The sequence below is a fragment of the Amphiura filiformis genome, chromosome 12 (assembly GCF_039555335.1).
Source record: "Amphiura filiformis chromosome 12, Afil_fr2py, whole genome shotgun sequence".
In the NCBI taxonomy this organism is placed as follows: Eukaryota; Metazoa; Echinodermata; class Ophiuroidea; order Amphilepidida; family Amphiuridae; genus Amphiura; species Amphiura filiformis.
Genome location: NC_092639.1, coordinates 25,888,834 through 25,911,134, shown reverse-complemented (window position 1 = coordinate 25,911,134; position 22,301 = coordinate 25,888,834). Strand labels below are relative to the sequence as shown.

The following is a 22,301-nucleotide window of genomic DNA, read 5'->3' as shown; positions in this document are numbered from 1 at the left end:
ATTTAAATCATAATGTAACCCAAGATTTGAACGTTGCAGTAAATTGTATTGATTTTGTATTCAGTGTAATGGAAGGAAATCTGTGTAATGATATCCTAGTGTTTTTGTATTGTATGTAAGTGCAACTTTCAAATCTGGACCTCACTACATTAAATTGACCGGTGTTTTATTGTTTTTGGGCTATCGTATCAAATGAGGTGTCAAAATGCGCTGCTTCCAACACATTTTACAGATTTGTACTACAATAGCCCGTTTTTGAATAACGGCCATTATTTAAGGGGGCTTAGTTACTTTTTTTGAGGTGTTTAGTTGATAATTGAGTAATACTCAACAAGTATACTTTGAATACATGTAATCTAAACAGCACATCAACTTTCTTGAATACATTTTGTACTAAAGTAATACATCATTATTTGAATACAATTGAATTATATATATATAATTTAATACAAGATACTGATCAATTGGATCGGAAAATTGTCATTCCTATATATATATATACTTGCAGTATATATTTGCTTCAAATAGCGTAAATTAAAAACTGCTAATAAAGGGTAGTATAATTTTCTTTCTCTTTGCTAGGATAATTCACAATTGCATTAAAGTTTAGTAGCACATATTATGTAAAAGTTAAAACTGGATAATAAAATAACACCAGTTGGTAAAAATAATATAAAATTGGTAAAAGGGCAACATCCTTCTATAGGTCAGGAAACAATACCGTAAAAACTCGAGAGTTAGCCTATGTGCTTACTATCAAGAGCTTTTGAAAACATGAAATTGTACCAAAGTCTGGCACTTTACCAACTGAGCTAATGGGGTTGAGACACACATTTGCAGGTTTACTTGTTCGAATATAACTGTGTATCAATGGTTTGCTCAAAACCCTTTACACTTTTGTGGATGGGGCTCTTCATGTTTGCATGTTTTAAAAGTGCTTGATAGTAAGCTATCAAGTTTTTAGGTAGTAGAGCATAAATCAAGCTTACCTTAGACCAGCCTTTTTGCCAAATTTTTACAAGGATGTTGCCCGATAATAATACTTTTCACTTGAAACTTCATATATAATTTTACGAATCGCTAGCATTTGAAAATTTTACCACATTATCAGCTACCATATTTGGTGGGATTTTTTGGAGGGACATGTGTGTATTGGTTGGGATTGGGATTTGACTGAGGGACGTCAGACGTGGTGGTTTCTGAGGTGGAATTCGTCTAGTATCATACGTGACCTGAAATGCCAGGGAAGAGATGAATGAATCTGTTGGACTCCATGCATCAAGCATCCTTGCAAATGCTAGATTCTCTTTCCCCGACCTGAAAGCTTCAGGGTCACATCTCCCTATTCTCTCGCGCAATCTTGATTCCATTATTGACGTACCTGTTAGAATAATCCTCGACTCATCATTCATAATCTTAATTGGGGTAGAGTCTACTATACTCTGATTTTCATCTGGGGAGTTACTTTTTACAGGGGACAGAGGTTTCTTCTTTCTTGTTTCTGCACTATTAATATCCTGCATTTTATTTTTAGGTTTTGCGCCAGTGCTTTCAAATCTTAGTAATTTTCTACAGTCGGGCAAGGCAGGCGTGCTTTGCATCAACGGAACCGCTTGTTCAATTGGCGACAAAGGTTTTGATTTGCGACTGGTCTTGGTTTTATCATTGCTGGACGACCTGTTTGATGTGGAACCCCGGTTTAGTAAGGTTGTGTTAGCTCCATTTTGTTGTAACTGGGCAAGAGGTTTTCTACCACCTCCTGATGAGGAAGGCTGTTTAAAAGTTTCTCTATTATCTGACTGGGCCTTGGGTTTGATTACCTTCTTTACTTGCGACACCTCTCCGGATGCTGTAGTGATTTCCGGCAAGCTTTGAGATTTACCTTGGCATTGTTTCTCGAGAGAAGACGATGACTTTTTACCGCTGTTCTTCTTTTTCTTCGACTGTACCTCTCTTGAATTTGATCCAGATTTTGCTATATTAGGTTGTTCTGCTTGCGACCTGTTGATAGCAGGCATGCTATTTGCTACTGGTGATTGGCTTTCTATCTGAGATTGGATAGGTTTACATACAACATTTGCTGCCATTGATATGTAAAGTTCTTCAAGTAGAGGAGAATCGGTCTCATTTTTCTCCTGCTGCGTAATATTATCAACTCTGTTATCAGGCTTGGGCAGAGATATTGCTTGGCTTGATTCTGAAGTTGCTTTCAAACTGCGCAACTCCGGTGGCTTTGGAAGCCTTGTTGATAATGACTGTGTTGGGAAAGTTCTTGTGTGACTAATGTTATAAGTTGGAACTGGTTCTTTTCTATATGAATTAAGTTCAGCTCTGCTGTTTGGTTGCTCATTTCTATTCATTACACTTGGATTTGGTTTAGTTTGGTTGCTTGTAACAGACACACCAGCAGCATTGAAAGGCTGGTTGGAACCAGTATAGTCCAGTCTTGATCTTGCTCTACTAGATGAGGAAGACAGGTGCCTGTGAGGGCTGTTCTCCAAATCGCGATCAGCAAGACGGTATGATTTGGAGGGAGTGAGAGGTGTAATGGGATGAGCCGATTGATGACTTGGCTTCAAATCTTGCTGTGGTAAATCTGCACCAGGCGACAGCTTACGTTTCTTGCCGCCACTCCCTGTGCCGCTACTACCACCGCTGCCGTTTGTACGAGATGCCAAATCTTCATAAACGGTATTCTCCAACTCCTCCTCTTCAATGGTGGCATAAATATTCTCCATTTTGCCAGCAGAGTTAGGGTTACTTGGAGGGCTCTTCTTTCTGCTGCTCTCAAAACTTTTTCTCAAGCTACAGCTAGTAGGGACTGCACCACTTGATGATGCTAAGGTGTTTCCTATATTGGACATAGGGGTAGTAGTGTTTGTCTTATTGCTTGTTTTTGTCTGCGTCTGCGGTGCAAATATACTGTAGAAATTGCCAAATTGGGGTGAGGATTTATCTAAATCTGAGTTGAATGAAAATTTATGATTACCTGATTGACCTGCAGACTGGATGGACTGGGAATCCAATCTTTGAGCCACTACTTTTGGCTTAGATGAATTGTTCAATTTCGGATTATATATATCCACCGTTTTAGGCTGCCACAACCTAGCATTGAGATCCCTCAATTTCCAGATAGGGGTATTAGGCGCAGCACCCCCATGCCCTGGTGGCGCCATTCGGGCCACTTTAGGAGTAAATCGCATCGCCTTCAGCGAAGCTGCTGGTACTTTCTCTCTGAAACTGAACTTGCGTTTTTCACCACACTTCAGCATTGCTCTTTCTGCTTTAGATGTGTCTTGTGGTATTTTCAGTTTGTTTTGCATCTGGCTACTCTGCTGCAAATCCGGTTTCAGTGGAACTTTAGGCAAACCTCGGCTGACGTTATGGACCTTCTGGCTTCTCTGTGGCTCTGAATTGACTTCGCAGACCTGCCAAGCCTGTTGCCGTGGAGCCGGTAAACTCCGGAACTTTTGTGCCGATAGTTGTTGGTGGTATGGGCACATAGGACTAGGGGTTCTCTTTTTAACACTGCCGACAGGTGGAGTTGGACTCGGATTTTGTTGTCCGAACATAAGCTGTCTTTTGCTTGTGCGTTTTGGTCTTTCCTCCTCCAGCATTTCATGATACATATTCTGTACCTCGTATGCGCTCTTGATCCTAGATAATGATGATCCACGTTTTGCTGTGCTTGGCATTGGTTCCAGAAGTACAGAACTTTCATCGCTTTCATTGACTGTTGTCATGGCAGCCTGCCTCATATCTGGTTGTGAGGATGATGAAGCGTGCACCATGACTTTGTGCTCGGATTTAGTGGAGCTCATATCAGAATGAGAATGACTTGTTTGGGCTTCCACATCAAACCCATACGATCCATAAGAACAATTACAGTTGCTAATAGCAGAAGTGCAAGCAGTATCCATTTTCTTGTCAAACTGTTTCACCAAATCGGTCGCAAAACCGGAAAATTCAAAATTGGCCGTCTCTATCGGGTCTTATTGTGCGTGCACAAATGCTCCGAATAAACTCTACCCATTGTTTGGGCTGCAGGGGTAACTGTGCTGCTGCTAAAGGAATCAATACATGCTTCACTCTGACTGCGATGTGGGCCACGGCGCATACCATATCTGTCGTAGGGGAGTTCCCCATCCGATTTGAGAGGAGAATATTTACATGGTGTAAGTGACCTGGTGGTTATAGGGTATGCCAAGGGGCTTGTGCCAGAATGTTTGTGAGGGGAGTTCTTTGGCGTAGAGGAACGGCTATTCCTTGGCGTAGGGGAACGGCTATTCCTTGGCGTAGGGGAACGGCTGTTCCTTAGCATGGGGGAACGCCGGTGCCTTAGTGTGGGGAAAGGTTGCGTCGGCTTATTTCTGCCTGGTCCGATAAACGTGTTCGCGGTGGACGGTGGCTAGGATGCAAACGGTGTTGATCTTCATCTTTCCTCCTCTTCTTCTTGAAAAGCAGGATGGCTCCTGATCCTCGCGGATGAAAGAAGCGGTAGTACAACAACATGCTGGACACACCTATATTAAAATATAAAGGTAAGTATTTCTTTATTACTGTGTTGCTTTCATTAATATTTATTACCTTATTAATAACTGACACCATGCTTAAGCCAAGACTAACTTTTTTCAACTATATCTGGTACAATTCTGGAATACCCTGTGCGCATTGTGTTTTAGGGTTAGGGTTAGGATTAGGGTTATAATTAGGATTAGGGTTATAATTAGGATGGGTTACGATTAGGGTTAGGATTAGGATGGGTTAGGATTAGGATGTGCTAGGGTTAGGGTTATAAATAGGGTGGCTTAGGGTTATAATTAGGGTGGCTTAGGATTAAGGTGGATTAGGGTTAGGGTTATAATTAGGATTAAGGTTATTAGGGTTAGGGTTATAATTAGGGTGGCTTAGGATTAAGGTGGATTAGGGTTAGGGTTATAATTAGGATTAAGGTTGTTAGGGGTAGGGTTATACCTGTGTGCAGGGTAGTACTCCAGAATTATTCCCTTTATGTTTTTTACCTTCTAATTTAGACATTATTGGCATTCGAAAATATAGAAAATATTTTTACATTTGAAAAATAAGTTGTTTTGGGTTTCAGGTGCCATTAACTTTTGAAATAGCCAAATGGGTTTGGGAATTTGAACTTGAACATCTAAAACTTGGAAAGACATTAGAGTATTCCATTTGAAAACCACACAGGGACTTCCTATGTAAGACATGACCTTAATCTTCCACACAGGCCACAGGGTGTAGATTTGAAATGGAGTAACATTGCCCCATTTGAAATCCACACTCCCTGTGTGGAAGATGTAAGGTTATGTCTTCAATAAGGGTTGTATGGATTTCAATTGGAATAGCTCATTGCAGTTAGTTGTACAATCAACATAGTTTCATTTCAAACTTAGTTTTCAAACCTAACTTTTCAAACATGCTTTTTAATGTAAAAATAGCATTTTAACCTGCTTGTGTAATTATTTTAGGTTGAGTTGGAAACATTTCTGTCATTATCTACCAGAAAAAAAACTGGTTTTGAAATACTGTTAAAGTCAATATTTTCGCGAGAAGATATTTTCGAGATTTTGTCAATTGCGCGAGAATTAAATTTCGCGGTTTTGATATTGATACAATAGAAACCTAATGCAAAAGGTTATTTTCGCGAGTTTTTATTTTCGCGATTTTATGTCCACTCGCGAAATTCGTGAAAATAAAAACCTCGCAAAAATTTCTACTTTTACAGTATAGGATTCATAACATCTTAATGAGGAAGCCCCGCCAGAGCAGTTCTTCTGGGGCGGACCAATCCTGCCTGGTTATCAAATTAATCAGTGACAAGGTTATTTAATTTTACAGGTGCTAATTGATGTTTTAATGTTATTGCATCAATTAGCACCTGTCAAAATCAGAGATAACCTCGTCACTGATTAATTTGATAACCAGGCAGGTTTGGTTCACCCCAGAAGAACTGCTCTGGTGGGGCTGCCTCTTTTAGCAATATCTTGAAATCACCAGTCACTTAATCACCATCTTTCCAGCTTATTTGTACTGAAGAAGTGGATATGCTCACAAAAAATGTATGCTTACCAATAGCAAAGCCTCCAAAAACAATGCCGAATCCTACAGGGTCATACCAGCTCTCAATCATCTCTGTATCTCTGTATTTATACCACACTGTTATGAGTATCACATTCTCCCCAAACATGATGGCGTAGAAGAGGGTCACGCGGAAGCGGGAGTTGCCTTCCTTGAGGTTGAAAAAGCAGAAGATGTAGATGACCCCTATGACCCCGTTGAAGATGCGCTCTTGACCCACGAGTCACAGAAGTCTGTGTTCTGGATGTAGACCCAGATGGTCATACAGAACCAGTGGATTGCTGAAAAGTAAAACGTAGATTGGATTAGTAGAGTAAAGAGACAGTTCCATTATTTTTATCTCAAATGTTTGTGAAAACAAATAGTCTGATTGAATAATACACCTCATGTCCTTCAGGTCCATTGACTTAAGATAGAAAAGGTTTAAATTTTGCATATGTATGGGATAAGTTAGCACTCAAAACTTCAAAAGCCCTTTTAGGTCCATCAGTTAAGGACCATACACTATACTGCTAACTGCTTCACGTTTTTAGTTTACCATTCTACAATAAACATAATCAAATATTGTTTTGATTGAAACTGATTGTCACTGAATGAGGGCTTATTCTTTTTGCCATTCAAAGCTTTGAAATCAGTTTTAAAATCTATCAAATACAGTGCCAACTTACACAACATTTTGCAATACAGGGCCTCAGATTCGACGAGAATCACAGAATCGCCTCTCGTAATGATTCTCGTAACAATTGTTGCGAGAATAAACTTCTTTCATTGAATCATGCAGTAAGTAAAGCGAATCAATGTTTTTTGATTCTCATATACTGACACGAAATTGAGGCCCTTGCAATATGTATCATTGCCCATAGTATACACATACTAAAAAATATGATCACAAGTTGTGGGCATTATTTAGTCATTGTTTTGTGTCTTTGTGAAATAGGCTATGGCAGTTGAAATCCACCCCTTAATCACCTTAATGACCTTAATCTCCCACACAGGGAGTGAGTACAGATTGCAAATGGAGATGGAGTCACCCATACAGGTGACCCCAACTGAAATTCACACTCCTTGTGTGGAAGATTTAAGGTCATGTCTTCCATAGGGGGTGTATGCATGGATTTCAACTGGAACAGCCTAATTGACCCACATCTAATCACTAGTATCCACAAAATGCTCATCTATCAGGGGCACATTTCTTAACCCCAATACATCTGTACATTTATTGAACGACCTTTGAAAATTTGGGTACAAAAACTCATACTCTGCAACATGAGGTCAAATTTTATACTATGATTGTTTAATTGAGGTTTTAGAACTATGCCATTGGAATGAGGCCATTGTGGTCCATAGTGAATGCCTTACCTGCAAAAACAAATATGTACACTTGTGTGAAAGATGCAAACAGCACCAAAGCCATCACCCTGGATGAGATCATGCCAATACGCCAGATGGTCTGCAGGAGTAAGCCTGGAATGGACATCGCGTTCTTGTCGTTCCTCACTTTCCGATGATTCTTGCTGTAGGCCACCATAGCCCAACACAGGGAGAATAGCGACACACTGGCTGATATGCCTGAAACAAATCACATCAAACATACATAAAGTGAAGGGGTATCTTAGTAGTCCTTATATCGTTTATTCCTGAATTTTCATTCTGCAATAAATCAAAGCTTTGACTTGACTAAAACTTTTATGGGGAGCAAGAGTGATCCATGAAAGCTATCCATAACTTTCTCAGACTAGTGATGCGTAGCTCATGAACACCTGATGTTCTCATGATGTTCAAATGAAATCCTGACAGCTTCTCATTACTTTATCTTCAGGAGAGTGATGTTTAGGTCACATGTAGAGTACAGGACAAAAATGAACTGGCCAAGCCCCACTCGTTGCACTGGGTGTTTCCAATCCAAGGCCCAGGTATTCACCAATCAATGAACTACATTGTACAGTATGCCTATAACAGAGTCCCACTTGAGTCACCATAGGGTGAGTACATCACTCGTGCAAAGCCCGAAAAAATTGCCACTTTTGTTGGACTCTAAAATGGCCAAATATGAGGTTCATTTGGACAGAAACCCACACAGGCGTAAACATTGGGGGGAATTTATCCGCCATCCTCCTGGGATCTACGCCTATGGAGAGGACCATTTGTAAAATGTTTATAGCTTACAAATTCCAAACTTTCAAGTTGACTTGAAACATCAAAAGTCAACATTTATGCATAAAGTGGGCGAAGTGGTGTGTGTTTGGGGTTTTATTTACACCCCTTCCATACTTCCTACAGGTGAAATAAAATCATATCTGTTCAATCAGTTATCATACCTGTGAATGTGTTCTCATCTTCGGTAGCCATCATAATGTAAAGTTGCAGTACAACCTGAGGAGCCGATTCTAAAAATGCCTCAAATAGACGCAGCATGCTCACATCGCTCTGCTGATGGTGAAGTCTCTGAAAATCCAGAGGGTCGTCAGATTTTCTTGCAATGAGGCCTGTGCGAAAAACTCTGATGTATCTGTGGGGAAGTAATAAAGCAAAGTGACGGTATCACTTAAGGGGTGGGGTATGAACCGTTGGACAGTATTTATTGTGGGGCATTAGAGCACATCAGACATATCAAATTGCATTCTGAATACAAAGAATGTCCTTCTGATATCAAATAATTTTGATTTTTTGAAATTCGCAATGTAATGCACATTTTATGGCAAATTATTATAAAAATTTGATATTTAACAGTACTCGAAGTAAATTTTATAAATCTGATGATTTATACAAAAGTGTATGTAGGTGGCATGAAAAGCCGACGATCAGTTGAAAATTTGTACCTTTCGTATTGAAGATATGGATTTTTTCCCAAAACACCAACAAAAATTAGGTCTTTTGGGGAAAAAAATCCATATCTTCAATATTAAAGGTCAAATTTTCAATTGATTGTCAGCTTTTCCTTCCAGCTACATACACTTTAAGATCATTAGATTTATAAAATTTACTTTGAGGACTGTTATATATCAAAAATGTGAAAAATATCAAATTTTAATAATTTGTCATAAAATTTGTATATATCGTGAATTTCAAAAATGAAAATTATTTGATATCAGAAAGACACTCTTCGTATTCAGAATGCAATTCGATATGTCTGATGTGCTCTCATGTCCCACAAAAAATACTGTTGAAACACTCAAAACACTCATTCCAGATCCCTTAAAGTACCGGGTAGCTTTTATCCATTGCATTCTTTCTCTCTGTCCATTGTTTCTTATGTTTTTTGGGGCATCATGATTTGAAGAAAAAAGAAAACTTTGTGGGGACGCAAATTGTATGGTTCATATCACTATAGATTAGATACGAATTACTGATTACTGAAGATACCAACTTTTCTCTTCAAAATATTTTAATGAAAGACTGGTTATACAAGATGAAATTAAGAGTATTAAAATCAGTCTAGTTTTCCTAAAAGTTTGGTTTATCCTTCGTTTAAGACTGCATGGAATTAGCCTAGCAGTAGCACAAATCTTCTATTGAATTAGGATTATACAGCTTTATTCCATAAGCTGCACACAATTCCACAATGGAGATTGGAGACTTAACACTAGTCTAACTCATGAATATCTTCCACCAAGGATGCACCTAAAAGTTCTTTATCACATACCTATAAAGGCTATAATGGATTTAACAATTTTAAATACTTGACTAGTTAAAGTATAAAAGTTTTATATACTAAATATACCACCTGCCTGTCTGAAAAAAATTTGAAATAAATATAAAAATAAACATGTTTCACATCCCCTCCCGCTTCCTTTTTGAGGTTTCTTCAATTTTATTTTTTATTTATTTAAAATTCAGTAATAACTTTTCAAAAAATATGTCTGGGAAGTAGAATGCTTTCTATAGCCTTGCTAATATACAAGAAACACTTTTGGATGGTTTTGAGATAATTAGAGGGGGCCTACCTCTCAAAACAACAAATAAAAAGAGGCCTCCTCCTTTTTCCAGGCATTATTGTGTACGCTAAAACAGCTCTAATTATGGGTCATTCAAAGGTCATTCAATGAATGTACACATGTATAGTGGTTAAAGAACTGTGCCTCAATAGATGAGCATGTTGTGGATCCTAATCATCCTAGTGACTTGAATTGCAGTCATACAACCAATACCATTGGGAATCAGAACATTATTCCCATACACCCTGAAGCCGGAATGGAAAACCTGTCTTGACCCGACCTTAATCTCTCAGACAAGGGGTGTAGATTTCAAATGGAATCGCCCATTCAGGCAAGTTAAACCCCATTCGAAATTCACATTCCCTTGGTGGGAGATTAAGGTTATGTCTTCCATTGCAGGGTGTATGGATTTCAACAGGAACAGCCCATTTTGGCAATAGTGAAATCAATACCCACTACCCAGAAAACTAGGTGTGTTTTGGTACTTGGGGGAAGAAACCTGGACAAATTGAACAATGTTAAGTCCCCTGAAACTAGCATTAACTTAAACATGAACTTTGCCAGTCTATTTGGCATTGTTACAATTGCTACAATGCGCAATGTAAAAGGAGAGCGTGGGAAAGAGTCAAAACTCCTCCGGCACCGGCCTTTCTTTAAAGTACCCAGTACCCATGCATGATCACCTTTGAACTTACCTCTGAAATGGTGCAAGTTGAAGCAAATGCATGATCCACCTCCATTTTGTCATATCTTCGTCAGCTACATACCAGCTAGCGCTGAATATTTGCATAACAATGGATGGTCCTAGTGTGAAGGCTAATGTCAGGCTGGCCCAGGCATTACTGTGGGGGTTGGGGGACTTGAAGTACCAGACGGTTACTAAGGTATCTGAAAATAGTAGGAACAATATGCATCAATCATAGATCATATTATTTATATTATCTATGCGTCAATCAACATTTTTTATATAAAATACTTAGCACAGGGATCTATAACTTTAACCCAATATATATATTAACCAGAGGTGACCATGATTGCCCCCTGCATGGCTTTACCTTACCTTACATAAGAATTATCAATTTCCTCGACCCAAGGGCTGAGTGGAAAATTATTTTGATTTGTTGGGAGTGGCCAGGCCCGTAACGAGGGCGGCTGGCGGTCCAAATTTTGGAAAAAAGTTCACTTTTTCAAAATCTGCCCCAGTCCAAATAGGTCAAAATTTTGAAGAAAAAAAAGTCCACTTTTTCAAAATCAGCCCCCCATAACAAAAAATGAAAGATAAAAGTGCCCCTCTGACAAAAAATGAAAAAGAAAATCAGGAGGGCAAACAAAAATAAAATTTAGCCCGATCATGGGCCAAAATAGTGTAAAATACACAATTTTTGTGTGCACATTGTAAAGATAAAGCCATTTCCATCCTGATAATGGGCGAAAATAGTGTAAAAACTAAAATACCACATTTCTGCGCGCTATACACACGCATTGTCCTAATAAAGCCTTTTAAGAAGCTTGAAGACATATAGTAGCTATGTATTGTGTGGTGCAACTGTAATTTTTTCGTTTGTGCCCCCGAAATTTTATTTTTCCGCCTCTGACCAGAACCAAAAAAGCTGGCTATGCCCCTGCCTTTCTCATTAATCTTCAAATGGATCTGTTTCATTCGCACAGGCCAGCAGTAGCGCAGGTTTCTTTTTGACATTGGAGGGATGTGGAAGTATAGTGAATCAAACATCTTTTGGCGATAGAATAAGTGGTAGGCCTACTACTGCACACAAATTGCGCGAACATTTTGCCATTTTGAGGCTAAATTGACAAAATATGGTGCAAAAGGGGAATAAATTTGTGTGGAGCGTGCAAAAATTTGCACTTTGAGGGCTAAAATTGCCAAATATGAGGTTAATTTGGTCAGAAATCCACATCAGGCATCAACATTGGGGGATGCATTCATTCATATTTATTCGGCAAAATCGACAAGAACAATAAATGTAATCAATCACAAATTATCACAAATTTAGCAAATACATGGATACAGGCAAAGACACCAAAAAGCCGAAATGCCAGGATAATAACCCATATAAGTCTAGCTGCAAATGTGTAAACTTATTTCCAATGGGGTCCTAATGATTGTATGGACCATCCCCATGACAAAATATTTCATCCCCCCCTCCCCCAATAGTATAGGTTTTATTTTTCAATGTAAAATTAGCATTGTTAGTAGTTTTTGATCTTTTCCAATAGTGCTTGAGGAAAAAAGGAGGAGGCCCCCTTTTTTAAATAACTCTAAATTTGAAAATGAAATTCTGTTTGACAGATCTTTAGAACTAGAACTATTTACCAACTGTTACCATACCTAATATTTTAAGATAATGTAATCCAGGAAGTAATCCAGGAAGTAATCAATCAGAAAATTCACTTCAAGAGGCACAAGAATGACAAGATTAAGACATCAGAAAATTATACCCAAATAAATAGTATAAATAGTACATCATATTTGATAAACCTTTTACCAAATTTACCCTTGACAATGGAGCTCTTCACCATGTTCACTGAGTTTGCTCATTATAATAAATTGAATATAACAGTGGTACCTGTTCCTTGCACACCGGGTAACTATGTACACAAAAGATTACAATTGGGCATTATCCTTGCTGAATAGCAATGTCAGCCTGGTCTTATGTACACATAATTGTGTGCATGCACCTTGAAGTTGACACAATGATGTCATCATTTGCATACAGGTGTGCTACTTGTAAATAATCACCGATTTATATCGCCCGCGGTAGGCTCACTCAGCATGCTCAAGCAAGCGAGGGTCGAGGGCGCAGGGTCAACAAGGCCATGGTGCATAAATTAGCAGGCATTTAAATTTGAACGCTACCATGGGAAAAAGACCCGGGGGAAAAGAGAGCCTGTCTGTTTGTGATATAATTATTTGACAGAAATCCAAGAGCAGATGGGAAATAAATTTTATGCGCTGACAAAGTGCAGGAATCCGATCTGTCATCAATGAGCGAGCTAACTGAAAAAACTGACGTGGGAAAATGATTTATCTAATTATATTAATTACGAAACCATGCAACATCCTACAAATTTATGCATTTTTGCAATAAATTTTTATATTTTTTAAAAATACAATTTTAATTACCAAATGATTTATATTTTCGGAAGTCTACTAACATGCATAAACTGGCGACAAGAACGGGCAAAATTTAGAAAATGCAATCGTAGCTAGCCTACGGTAGCTATATTTTGGTGTTTCAAAATGAATTGATTTTTTTTTAAAATCATGAGATGACAGTTTTAAAAATGCTTTTTTATTTTCGCTACAACTACGACCGAGCCCAAGATACGTGTGGATATTTATATTCTCACACAATTGCACGAAATGTAACATATTTTACTTGCAATAAATATCAATATTTTAAGAACATTTCGCGATGGTTTTATCGTCGTCGATCGTCATACATGCACACTCAAACATGCAAATGTTTAATACAAAATAATTTTTTTCCTCTTATTTTTATTCTAATCTACCTCACTTCTACCATTAGTAACAAGCATCAAATCACTTATTACAGTAGATATAACAATACTAATATAAATAATTTCAACAAAAACTCCGAGAATTATACGGATGCCACAAAACATGACATCTAGTTTTTAAAGAAAAAACACAACAAAAGGTTTCCGAATTCTATACCTGTTCCGATATCTGCAACCAATGTTACCGTCGAAATCAGCACGAATAGGGCGTCAAAATGGTTAAATGTGCTCTTCCTGTAGAAGAAATGTCTCTCGCACTCCTTGCAAGGAGGCATAATTTCCTCAAATTCTTCATCTTCAATGATATCTTCCGGGTCTTCCGCACATACAGTGTCGTACAAGCCCGCATCCATTTTGTCCATGTTGATGTTTTCATTATTTCGCGGTGAGATTTTGAATTTTCAGCATGCGCCGTCTTATCAGTTACGCAAACTTTGACCTCATAATATCCCGTGTATTGGATGAGATTGTTTGTGTGACCTTGGGTTGGTGCATCAAGTGAAAGCAGCTGAGTACCAACCAAAGTTAAATATCGTGTTGAGTGGATAACAGGGTGTCGCGTGCGGTCGCGTGGCAGATGTTGGGCCGACTTGGCCGTTTTGAATATTGAACAAAGAATTGAAATGGGAACAAAGGCTATGCATATAAAGTGCATCATGGAGTAAAGTCAAATTTTATCGGAAATTCAAAAGTTCTATGAATATGTATGCATAAGTGCTGGCACATGACTCAGACTGTATCAACTGATGGTTTTTTTTTTGCTTCATCATCTTTTTAATTAAATATTTAATTAGGCCCAGTGCAGTGGAGGATTGGATCATGATGTTTGCTACTTTTTTTCTTTTTTTTTTATTTATTTAATTTTTTTTTAATTAGGCATTCATAAACAATTTTTTATTTTTTTAGATAAACACGTTCTCCCTTTTCATACCAAATATTGAGTTTAATTAATTAATATTTAAATTAAATAATTAAATACGGTACGTGTAGTTTTTAAAGAAACAAAATTATAGGCCTGCCTGTAGGCCTATTAATAGATCGGTCCATAAAAAATTATCTGCCGGGATACATTTGCCAAATATATACAAACTTTGTCTATTTTTGGAATCTGCAATATAATTTGATATCAATTTTAGCCAAATATTTATAACGGTCGATTATATCTGTATTATTATGATTCGAAAACTGTCATTCATTCACATGGTGTAATTATGTAGAGATATGTGTATTACTGGCGTGTTGCAGCTGTTTGTTAAACAAATCCCCTGTGAAATCCCCAAATGATGTAGAAAACATACATGCGCACATGCCGTAACTGTTTTGAAAAGATAAAATTCGAAATGATGAGGAAAACACACAGAAATTCGATCGAATCGGGGGCGGGGCTGAGCATGGGCCCCATCTCCGGGGTCCATCTGCACTATTTAGGACCTTCACACTGATTTTTTTCATCTGAATTCTTCGAAAATATTTTAAAGTGTTTAAAAAGAACTTTTATTTTGTTTATTTCTCTGAAATTCATACTCGACGGAAATCGGAATATTAAAAAACACGCTGGAATCTACCCCTTTTGAACTTGTTCCATGCAGGAAAAACAGCATATCAATATTAATTATTATTTGTATAAAGCGCTCTTTTTTAAAAGTCATAGTTCATTGAATTTACAAAACAGGCGAAAATAGTAACTTTTTGCACAAGATTTGCAATTTAAAGAGAATTGCTCATTCTAGTGACTCTAGTGTACTTTTTCAGTTAGTTAATAACACAAAATTTGAAAAACATTGTAAGGAACACTTGAAGTTTTGACTTGGATAGGTAGTTTTCAACAGATTTTCCACATTCGCCTTGCTATAGGCCCTAACATTGAATTGTGTTATATGTTGACCTAGTGACGAAAAGTGTTTTTCAGGAGGATGTGTTCGCTTTCGTTTGACATTAAAAAAAATTATGATTGGATGAAGGGAACACTTCAGGTTTCGGCATAAACCAATAAACCCCCCACTTTTGAGGCAAAACCCCCAAAATTACGTAAATGTCCACTTTTTGCGCAAAATTTGTCGATTTTGCCCCCCCCCCTAAAATTTACTTTGTGCCGCCACTGCCAATAGGGGTTGCAGGCCCTGCGGCTCCGGAACCCCTGGTGGGGGGGGGGGGGGCACTTGACACAAATGACCACACAGGTATATGTTCCCAGGAAAGACACCCCACCCCTGTTTGGATTTCGCAGCTCCGAAAGACCATATATTGAGCTCCGAAAGACCCTTGATTTGGATGACCCATTTGCTCATTACCCATATTTCTGGATTTTTTTCAGGGATTTTCAACCGGGGGGGGGCACTCAACTGAAATTTTGGTAGGGGTGTGCGGAGCGGAGCGCCGGACCGCGGACTTTGGGAACTAAGAACTCATTTTGGGCAAAATAGGGGCTTGATGAACTGAAATTTCAACATTTTTGATGGGTCTTGTGAACTAAATTTGGGCCAAATTATAGGCTTTGGAGCTAAAAAAATTCCAAAATGTTCCAAATTTCGGCTAAAGAACTAAAATTGTCAGAGTTTAAGGTTCAGAACTGGAGGGAGCATGATCCAAATGTGGGTCTATAAAGAACTGCCGGAGTGCCTGAAAAAGGGACCCTTGACCGCCGCACATATATACACATACCACATTTTAATACATGTGAGTGCCCCCTCCGGGATTTTCAACCAGAAAGCCAAGAAAGACCCTTGATTTTGACTGTTCGCAACTCCAAAAGTGCCCATTTTACTTGTTCGCAGCTCCAAAAGTTACCGGTACGCCGTCAGCTCCCATTCCGGGGGAATGATACCCACCAAATATTTTGATGTGCCCCCCCCCCGGGGGGTCCACACCCAGGGAATACCGGGACTCGACACGGTGGCGCGGACGAGGATGTGCGCGCACAGCAGTTCGAAAGGGGGGGGGTCTTTCTGTGAGACTAATGGGGAACTTGAATCTTACCAAAAAGGGTGGTCTTCTTTCCGTGAGACTGGTAAAATAGAAACTTAAAATTTTGGGTCAAAATATAAAAGTTGATAGTACACAATTGTCAAAAATTATCATTTTTTACAAAATCCCCGTCACCAATTTTAGTGAGTGGAATCCCGTGGTGGCACTTAACACAAATGCCGACCATACGGGTATGCTACCCCGGAAAGACACCCCCCCCCACACACACACACACTTTTTGGATTTCGCAGCTCCGAAAGACCCCCTATATTTGAACAAAATAGAGCTCCAAAAGACCCTTGATTTTGATAAGTTCAGCTCTAAAAGACCCCAAAATTGCTCATTCATATATTTCTAGTTTGGGCGATTTGCAACCAAAAGAAAGGACCATGGATTTTGACTGTTTGTCGGTGCGCAGCTCCAAAAGTCCCCATTTTACTAGATTGCACCCCGATCGTATAGCTCACCAAAAGACCCACCACCTCAAAATTCCGGGGAACAGGATAAGAGCCTACCCACCAAAATTTTTTGATGTGCCCCCACCCCCCGGAGTGGAATACTCTAATGGAACTTGATTAAGATAAAAATTCCCTTTAAAAGGAAGGCCAGCCTCAATGCAGAAGAGGTCTTGTAAATAGTTTGGGTCACCGTGAAAGGCATTTTTAGGATCACGCTTACATCCATGTTACATGACAGTTCACCAAACCATCAATGGTGAGAACATGCACACTGAAACAGCAAAAATATTAACTCCTATAACTCCTGTCAACTCTTTAATTCATTACTCCAAATTGTTCTGTATTTTTGTCTTTACTGCTTTTTACCCATGCTTATTATTAAAATCAAGAAATACACTGCAGTTGTTAGTTAATTCGCTATGTTAATTCAACTTACATGCACATTTTATTTTAAAATAATTTTATATTATTTCGCAATGTATAGTTTATTATAAAGTAGATAGTGGCAAGCACATGATAAAGGACTGATCATTCACTACAATCTTCACTTTGTATTTTTTGAATGTGTTGTTTGTTAGTCCGAAACTCCTGCAAAGCTATGGATATGGCATCTTACCGGTACCTACTCCATTCTGTAATAGTCTGCATTGTGTGTTTTCTCAGTCTTCAATCATTTTGTTGAATGTAATTTTATGAATCAAATAAAAAAGATAGAAATTGGCCTCACTTTAGTTATGTGTCATTTTACAGTATTTATAATTTATAAAGTAAGACAATAATTTATTTATTTTCTAAAAGTGCATGTCAAAATATGGGATATATTGTTCAATATTATAGCTAGCCCTAAAAACTTTATTTTCAATCGGATTTTCCCGTTGAAAAGACAAAACTGATGTTAAAGATAGCAATAATATCATCAATAACATTTTGAGTCAATTTTATCCATAAAACGATATAGATAATTACTTTGACTTCAATGTGGTCCATATAATGAAGATTTTGATTCTACAACATTATTAGATTTGTTATCAACATATCAATTATGCACTCACAGGCAACCAAACATCATGCTATGCTCAGTAGTCCACTGATATGACCTCAGGATCATTCCCCGCTTTGACCATGTCATTTTTTGATATGCTGATTGCTGAACAAGTTTATGTTTATATGTGTAGGCCTAACCTATGATAACTTTTTAAGTCATAATTAATTCAAACATAACTTTGGCAATACTCAATCGTTTTCGTTCGTTGAAACGGCAAAACATACTTTCTTTTCCTTGCAAATCGAATTAGCAGACATCAAAAACATTTCCACCACGAGAAGTAAAAAAAATAATTCATACCAATAGAAGAAAGCTAATCTTTAGTGTACACAAACCCCATCTCAGAATTAGGTACCAGCCCTATGGGCTGGCGAAAAAATGAAGCAATGGTTGTCCTATACATCGTGTTTTGGTCCAAAATAGGGTAAAACTGCAAAACAAATTTCACCTTCATTTGAGGCTATAAAAGGTATTTATTTTTTTGAAAGTATGGGTCGGGTCCTGACTCCTGATACTCGAAGCTAGTATCACAGACTAGTCTTTGTCAAAGACGACTCACGATCCTTGCCGAGGGGGGGAGCGGCGAAGCCGCGACAGCTCGCCGCGAAGCGGCGAGAGCGCAAAGCGGCGACCGGTGGGAAACCAACTCAATTTTTACCATGCTGTACTCCTACATATGTTGGTAGCTCGTGGGTAGTAATCAGTTTCCCAGTCTGTAACACAGACTAATCACAGACAGGAAAAAATTCTGAACTTTATTGAGGGCGCTATTACCCAAGTTTTCAATTTCAGGCCAAAACCAAGCAGTTTACTGGTTTAGTTTCCCAAAAAAACATAAGGGAGTGTAAATATTGTTATAATACAATAAATGTCATACAATAGCTGCCAACAAATAAGACATTATTTAAAAAAAAAAATGTATGTAGGCCTATCCTATATCGGATCACCAACGGCTTTGCACCCAAAATGAAAGTTTACTGCGTCAAATAAAAAATGCAAGTAGCCTAAAGTTTAATAATGAACCAAGCATGATTATGATAAGAAATAATAAAACAATTAATGGTAAATGATAAAATTCTAAAATGGAAAGAATAAAAATTACACACGCAGTTTTGTTACCATTTGCTATTGGTATTATTAGTATAAATTAGACAAATTTCAAATGAAATCCTGATGTAAGTACTTAGGGCCTATCTAATAAGCCTATCAAGCCAATTATGCTAAAACTATTAAATGCTAATGAATTAAGGCTCTAGGCACGGGCGGATGTAATTAGAGAAGGATCATCGATCGACAAAACAGTCATTAGAAACAACAGTGAGGAAAATAATAATTGCATAAATTATAGTAAAAAAATAGCGACATTTAAAAGTAACACAAAGAATGCTCATGAAGATTAAAACACAAGTTTAAAAAAAATTATTTCTCTTAGTTCATGCTTTGATTATACACTCAATAATTTAGTTTTGTAACTTAAGCGTTTGTTTTGAGATGAACAAAATGAAACATTTATTAATTTTTTAGTGCCATTTTCGTTGGCAAAAAAAGTATTTATGTAATTATGTACAAAGACCTGCAAACCCTGGCTCTATAAGCTCTAGTTTTTTCTGTGGAAATGAAAATGCAAAAACAAAGCAAACTTTCATTGGCCAAAATGTGCCAATTGATTAATATTTTTTGTTTGTTTTAATATTATTTTGTACGTTTAAAGCCATATTATAACATTTTCATACATAGATTAGCTATTCTTTGCCATAAAATGTTAGGTTTTATTGTCAGATATATCCCCTTTTAGTTTTGAGCCGAACAACCACGGCAAAGCAAAGAAAATTGGAATTTACTAGCAGCGCATATGTCGCCAATACGTACCACTCCTTCGATCATGTTATGGTACGACCCTTTGTTGTGTAGATCACCGTCCCATGCACACGCCGTGTGCGTACTGTGTGTTATGAACATCGTGTATGCGTTCGACTATTGTCTGTCCAAATAACTTAGACACCCGGTTTTTAGGATATATTTCGAAAAGTTTTTACTTTGGCAAAAAGTTATGAAAGATAAGTTGCTAAACACGGTCAGACCTAACAGAAATTATTAGTAAAGCGATGAAAAAATATTCTTCCTTGTCTACTTTTATTCAATTTTGACCGATTTACAGCAAGATATCTGGGTCCAGCCGAATATTCCTAATGACTTGAAACTTTTGATGGGATAATCTATTTACAGTAAGGGGTGTTTGAACATTGTAATCATGCATATTGATCAGTGATGCCACCCTTTTTTCTTTGATCCTTTTTCTAATTCACAATAATGGCGGTCTACTCAAATGTATTCAACAAAAGCATGTTTGCAATCTACCGCGTACCGCGAGAGGTCGTCTCACACGCATAACAAATACACTACGATCAAATAGGTTGATGACAATATTTGATTGAATGGACTGCACTGTGCCATGATTTCACCGGTTTTGTTTGGAGCCAATCAATAATTTCAGTTGGTGCATTATAACAAATGATAGGGCAAGTTACTATGCGTCTGGAGTGTATTGTGAATTATACTCGTCACCAATAACATCAGAACATTCATAGGGCATACAATTAATTTGTATTTTCTTGGAATTGGGTCAAGCCAAAAGCATGCACAGAACAAGATTCAAATACCGCGCCGAATTGTTGTAATTGGTTGAGGGACAGCTGGGATCACTGAGTTTTAACTACACTAAGAATAAATATGCCAATTAAACGCTGTCTGCATTTTATGAACTGAATTATATTTTTCATTTTTATAAAATGTTTTTGGTGAGGAGTATAATTAATTTACTATTCATCCATTCACTATCCAAAATCACAATACCTACAAATTTGTATAATGAGACCTTCCAAAATAGTGGTACCCAACTTCTACCGGATTATTTTTAAAGTGTTGAGAAAAACCTTCCAATTTCAATAGAATTTCTGGTAAACTCTCACTCAATGCTTTGGAAACACAAAAATCCCGTTAGGTCTCAGCGAATGTTAACACTTTTCTTTCATGACTTTCTTTGAAAGTGGATATTTTTTCAAATAAGTAACAAACACTGGGTGTCTAAGTTAATTGGACAGACAATAATAATTTCATCGTAATAAAACGCTGATTCCGGCGTTTTATTCAATATCTCGGATTTTGACAAAACTACACCACCTAGAGTCTTGATTTTTGCAGGGTATATTGGTTTAATAAAGTACAATATAATCGTGTAAAAAATGAATTTAAAAAAATCAGTGAGGGCGTCCTCCTCAGCAAATGTTATAATATGGCTTTAGCGGAAAATGACAAGTTGATTTTAACAAAACCCAGCTCAGGCATCATTCATTATGAGTAGTAAATTGGTTGGATGTTGAAAAATTTTTCTGAAAACATTTTTGCTTAGCCGAATGTCTTTTCACATGCTTTCAATTGTTCAAACCGTCGAAATGGGTTTTTTAAATTAATTTATGGAGGGGAGTTATTTTTTTTATATCATGGACTATACACACGTCCCCCAGGAATGTACATACCTCAACTTTATAAGTATTAGGTGTAAGTATTATGCCATAATAAAAATCCTTGCAAAAAGATATAGTTTTAATTTAAAAGTCGATGTGGCATAGCGTGGGTCATCATATTGGGGGCGAGGGGGGTCTGATTGGGGGCACATGCCATTTTTTGGGCAATTTTCCAATGGGATTTTTTTAATTTTGCAATCGATTGGGGATGGAGGGCATTGCTTAAAGCGCGCTTACAAATTCATATGACTTGAGGCTATGTAATGGGGTGAGTGGGTGCCAAATTTTCACCCAATATTTCAAAATTTTGTCACCCCATTTTGCTCAGATTAGTAAGTAAAGTAAGCATTTTTAGACCTTTACCTTCAATATATTGGGCTGGTTTTCTTCTTACGATATTTTATTTTCAGAAAAAAATTATTTTGAATGTGTCTACCTGCATCAAATTTGACAACAGATTTTGACAAAGCATTGCGTAACCTTAAAATTGATTAAAACATGGTAATGAACTCATATATATGTAATTATAAATTATTGCTTTTTCTTTCTTTTTTTGCCCCATGAATGTGTGCCAAAAATCGCTTTCCCCCCTCTCAGCTTGCCAAAATTGCTGCCCCCCCCCTCCAATTTTACCCTCCCTCATAATTATTGCACAACCCCTTGGCTTAATATTTGAAAGAAAATCCCTGTACATGACTTATTGCGTTTTCGATCACCCTGTATAAATAAAATCAATCAA

At 37.6% G+C, this 22,301-nt stretch overlaps 1 protein-coding gene across 1 annotated transcript; it reads right to left on the bottom strand.

Annotated features, from left to right (window-relative positions):
• Positions 1-216: 216 nt before the first annotated feature.
• Positions 217-14,130, bottom strand: LOC140165506 (uncharacterized). Its single transcript, XM_072188796.1, is given in 8 exon segments — positions 217-3,991; positions 4,341-4,523; positions 6,085-6,309; positions 6,312-6,374; positions 7,453-7,662; positions 8,412-8,602; positions 10,724-10,916; positions 13,729-14,130. Coding segments are annotated over 8 exon segments (4,191 nt in total). The 5' UTR covers positions 13,934-14,130; the 3' UTR covers positions 217-1,070.
• Positions 14,131-22,301: the final 8,171 nt, after the last annotated feature.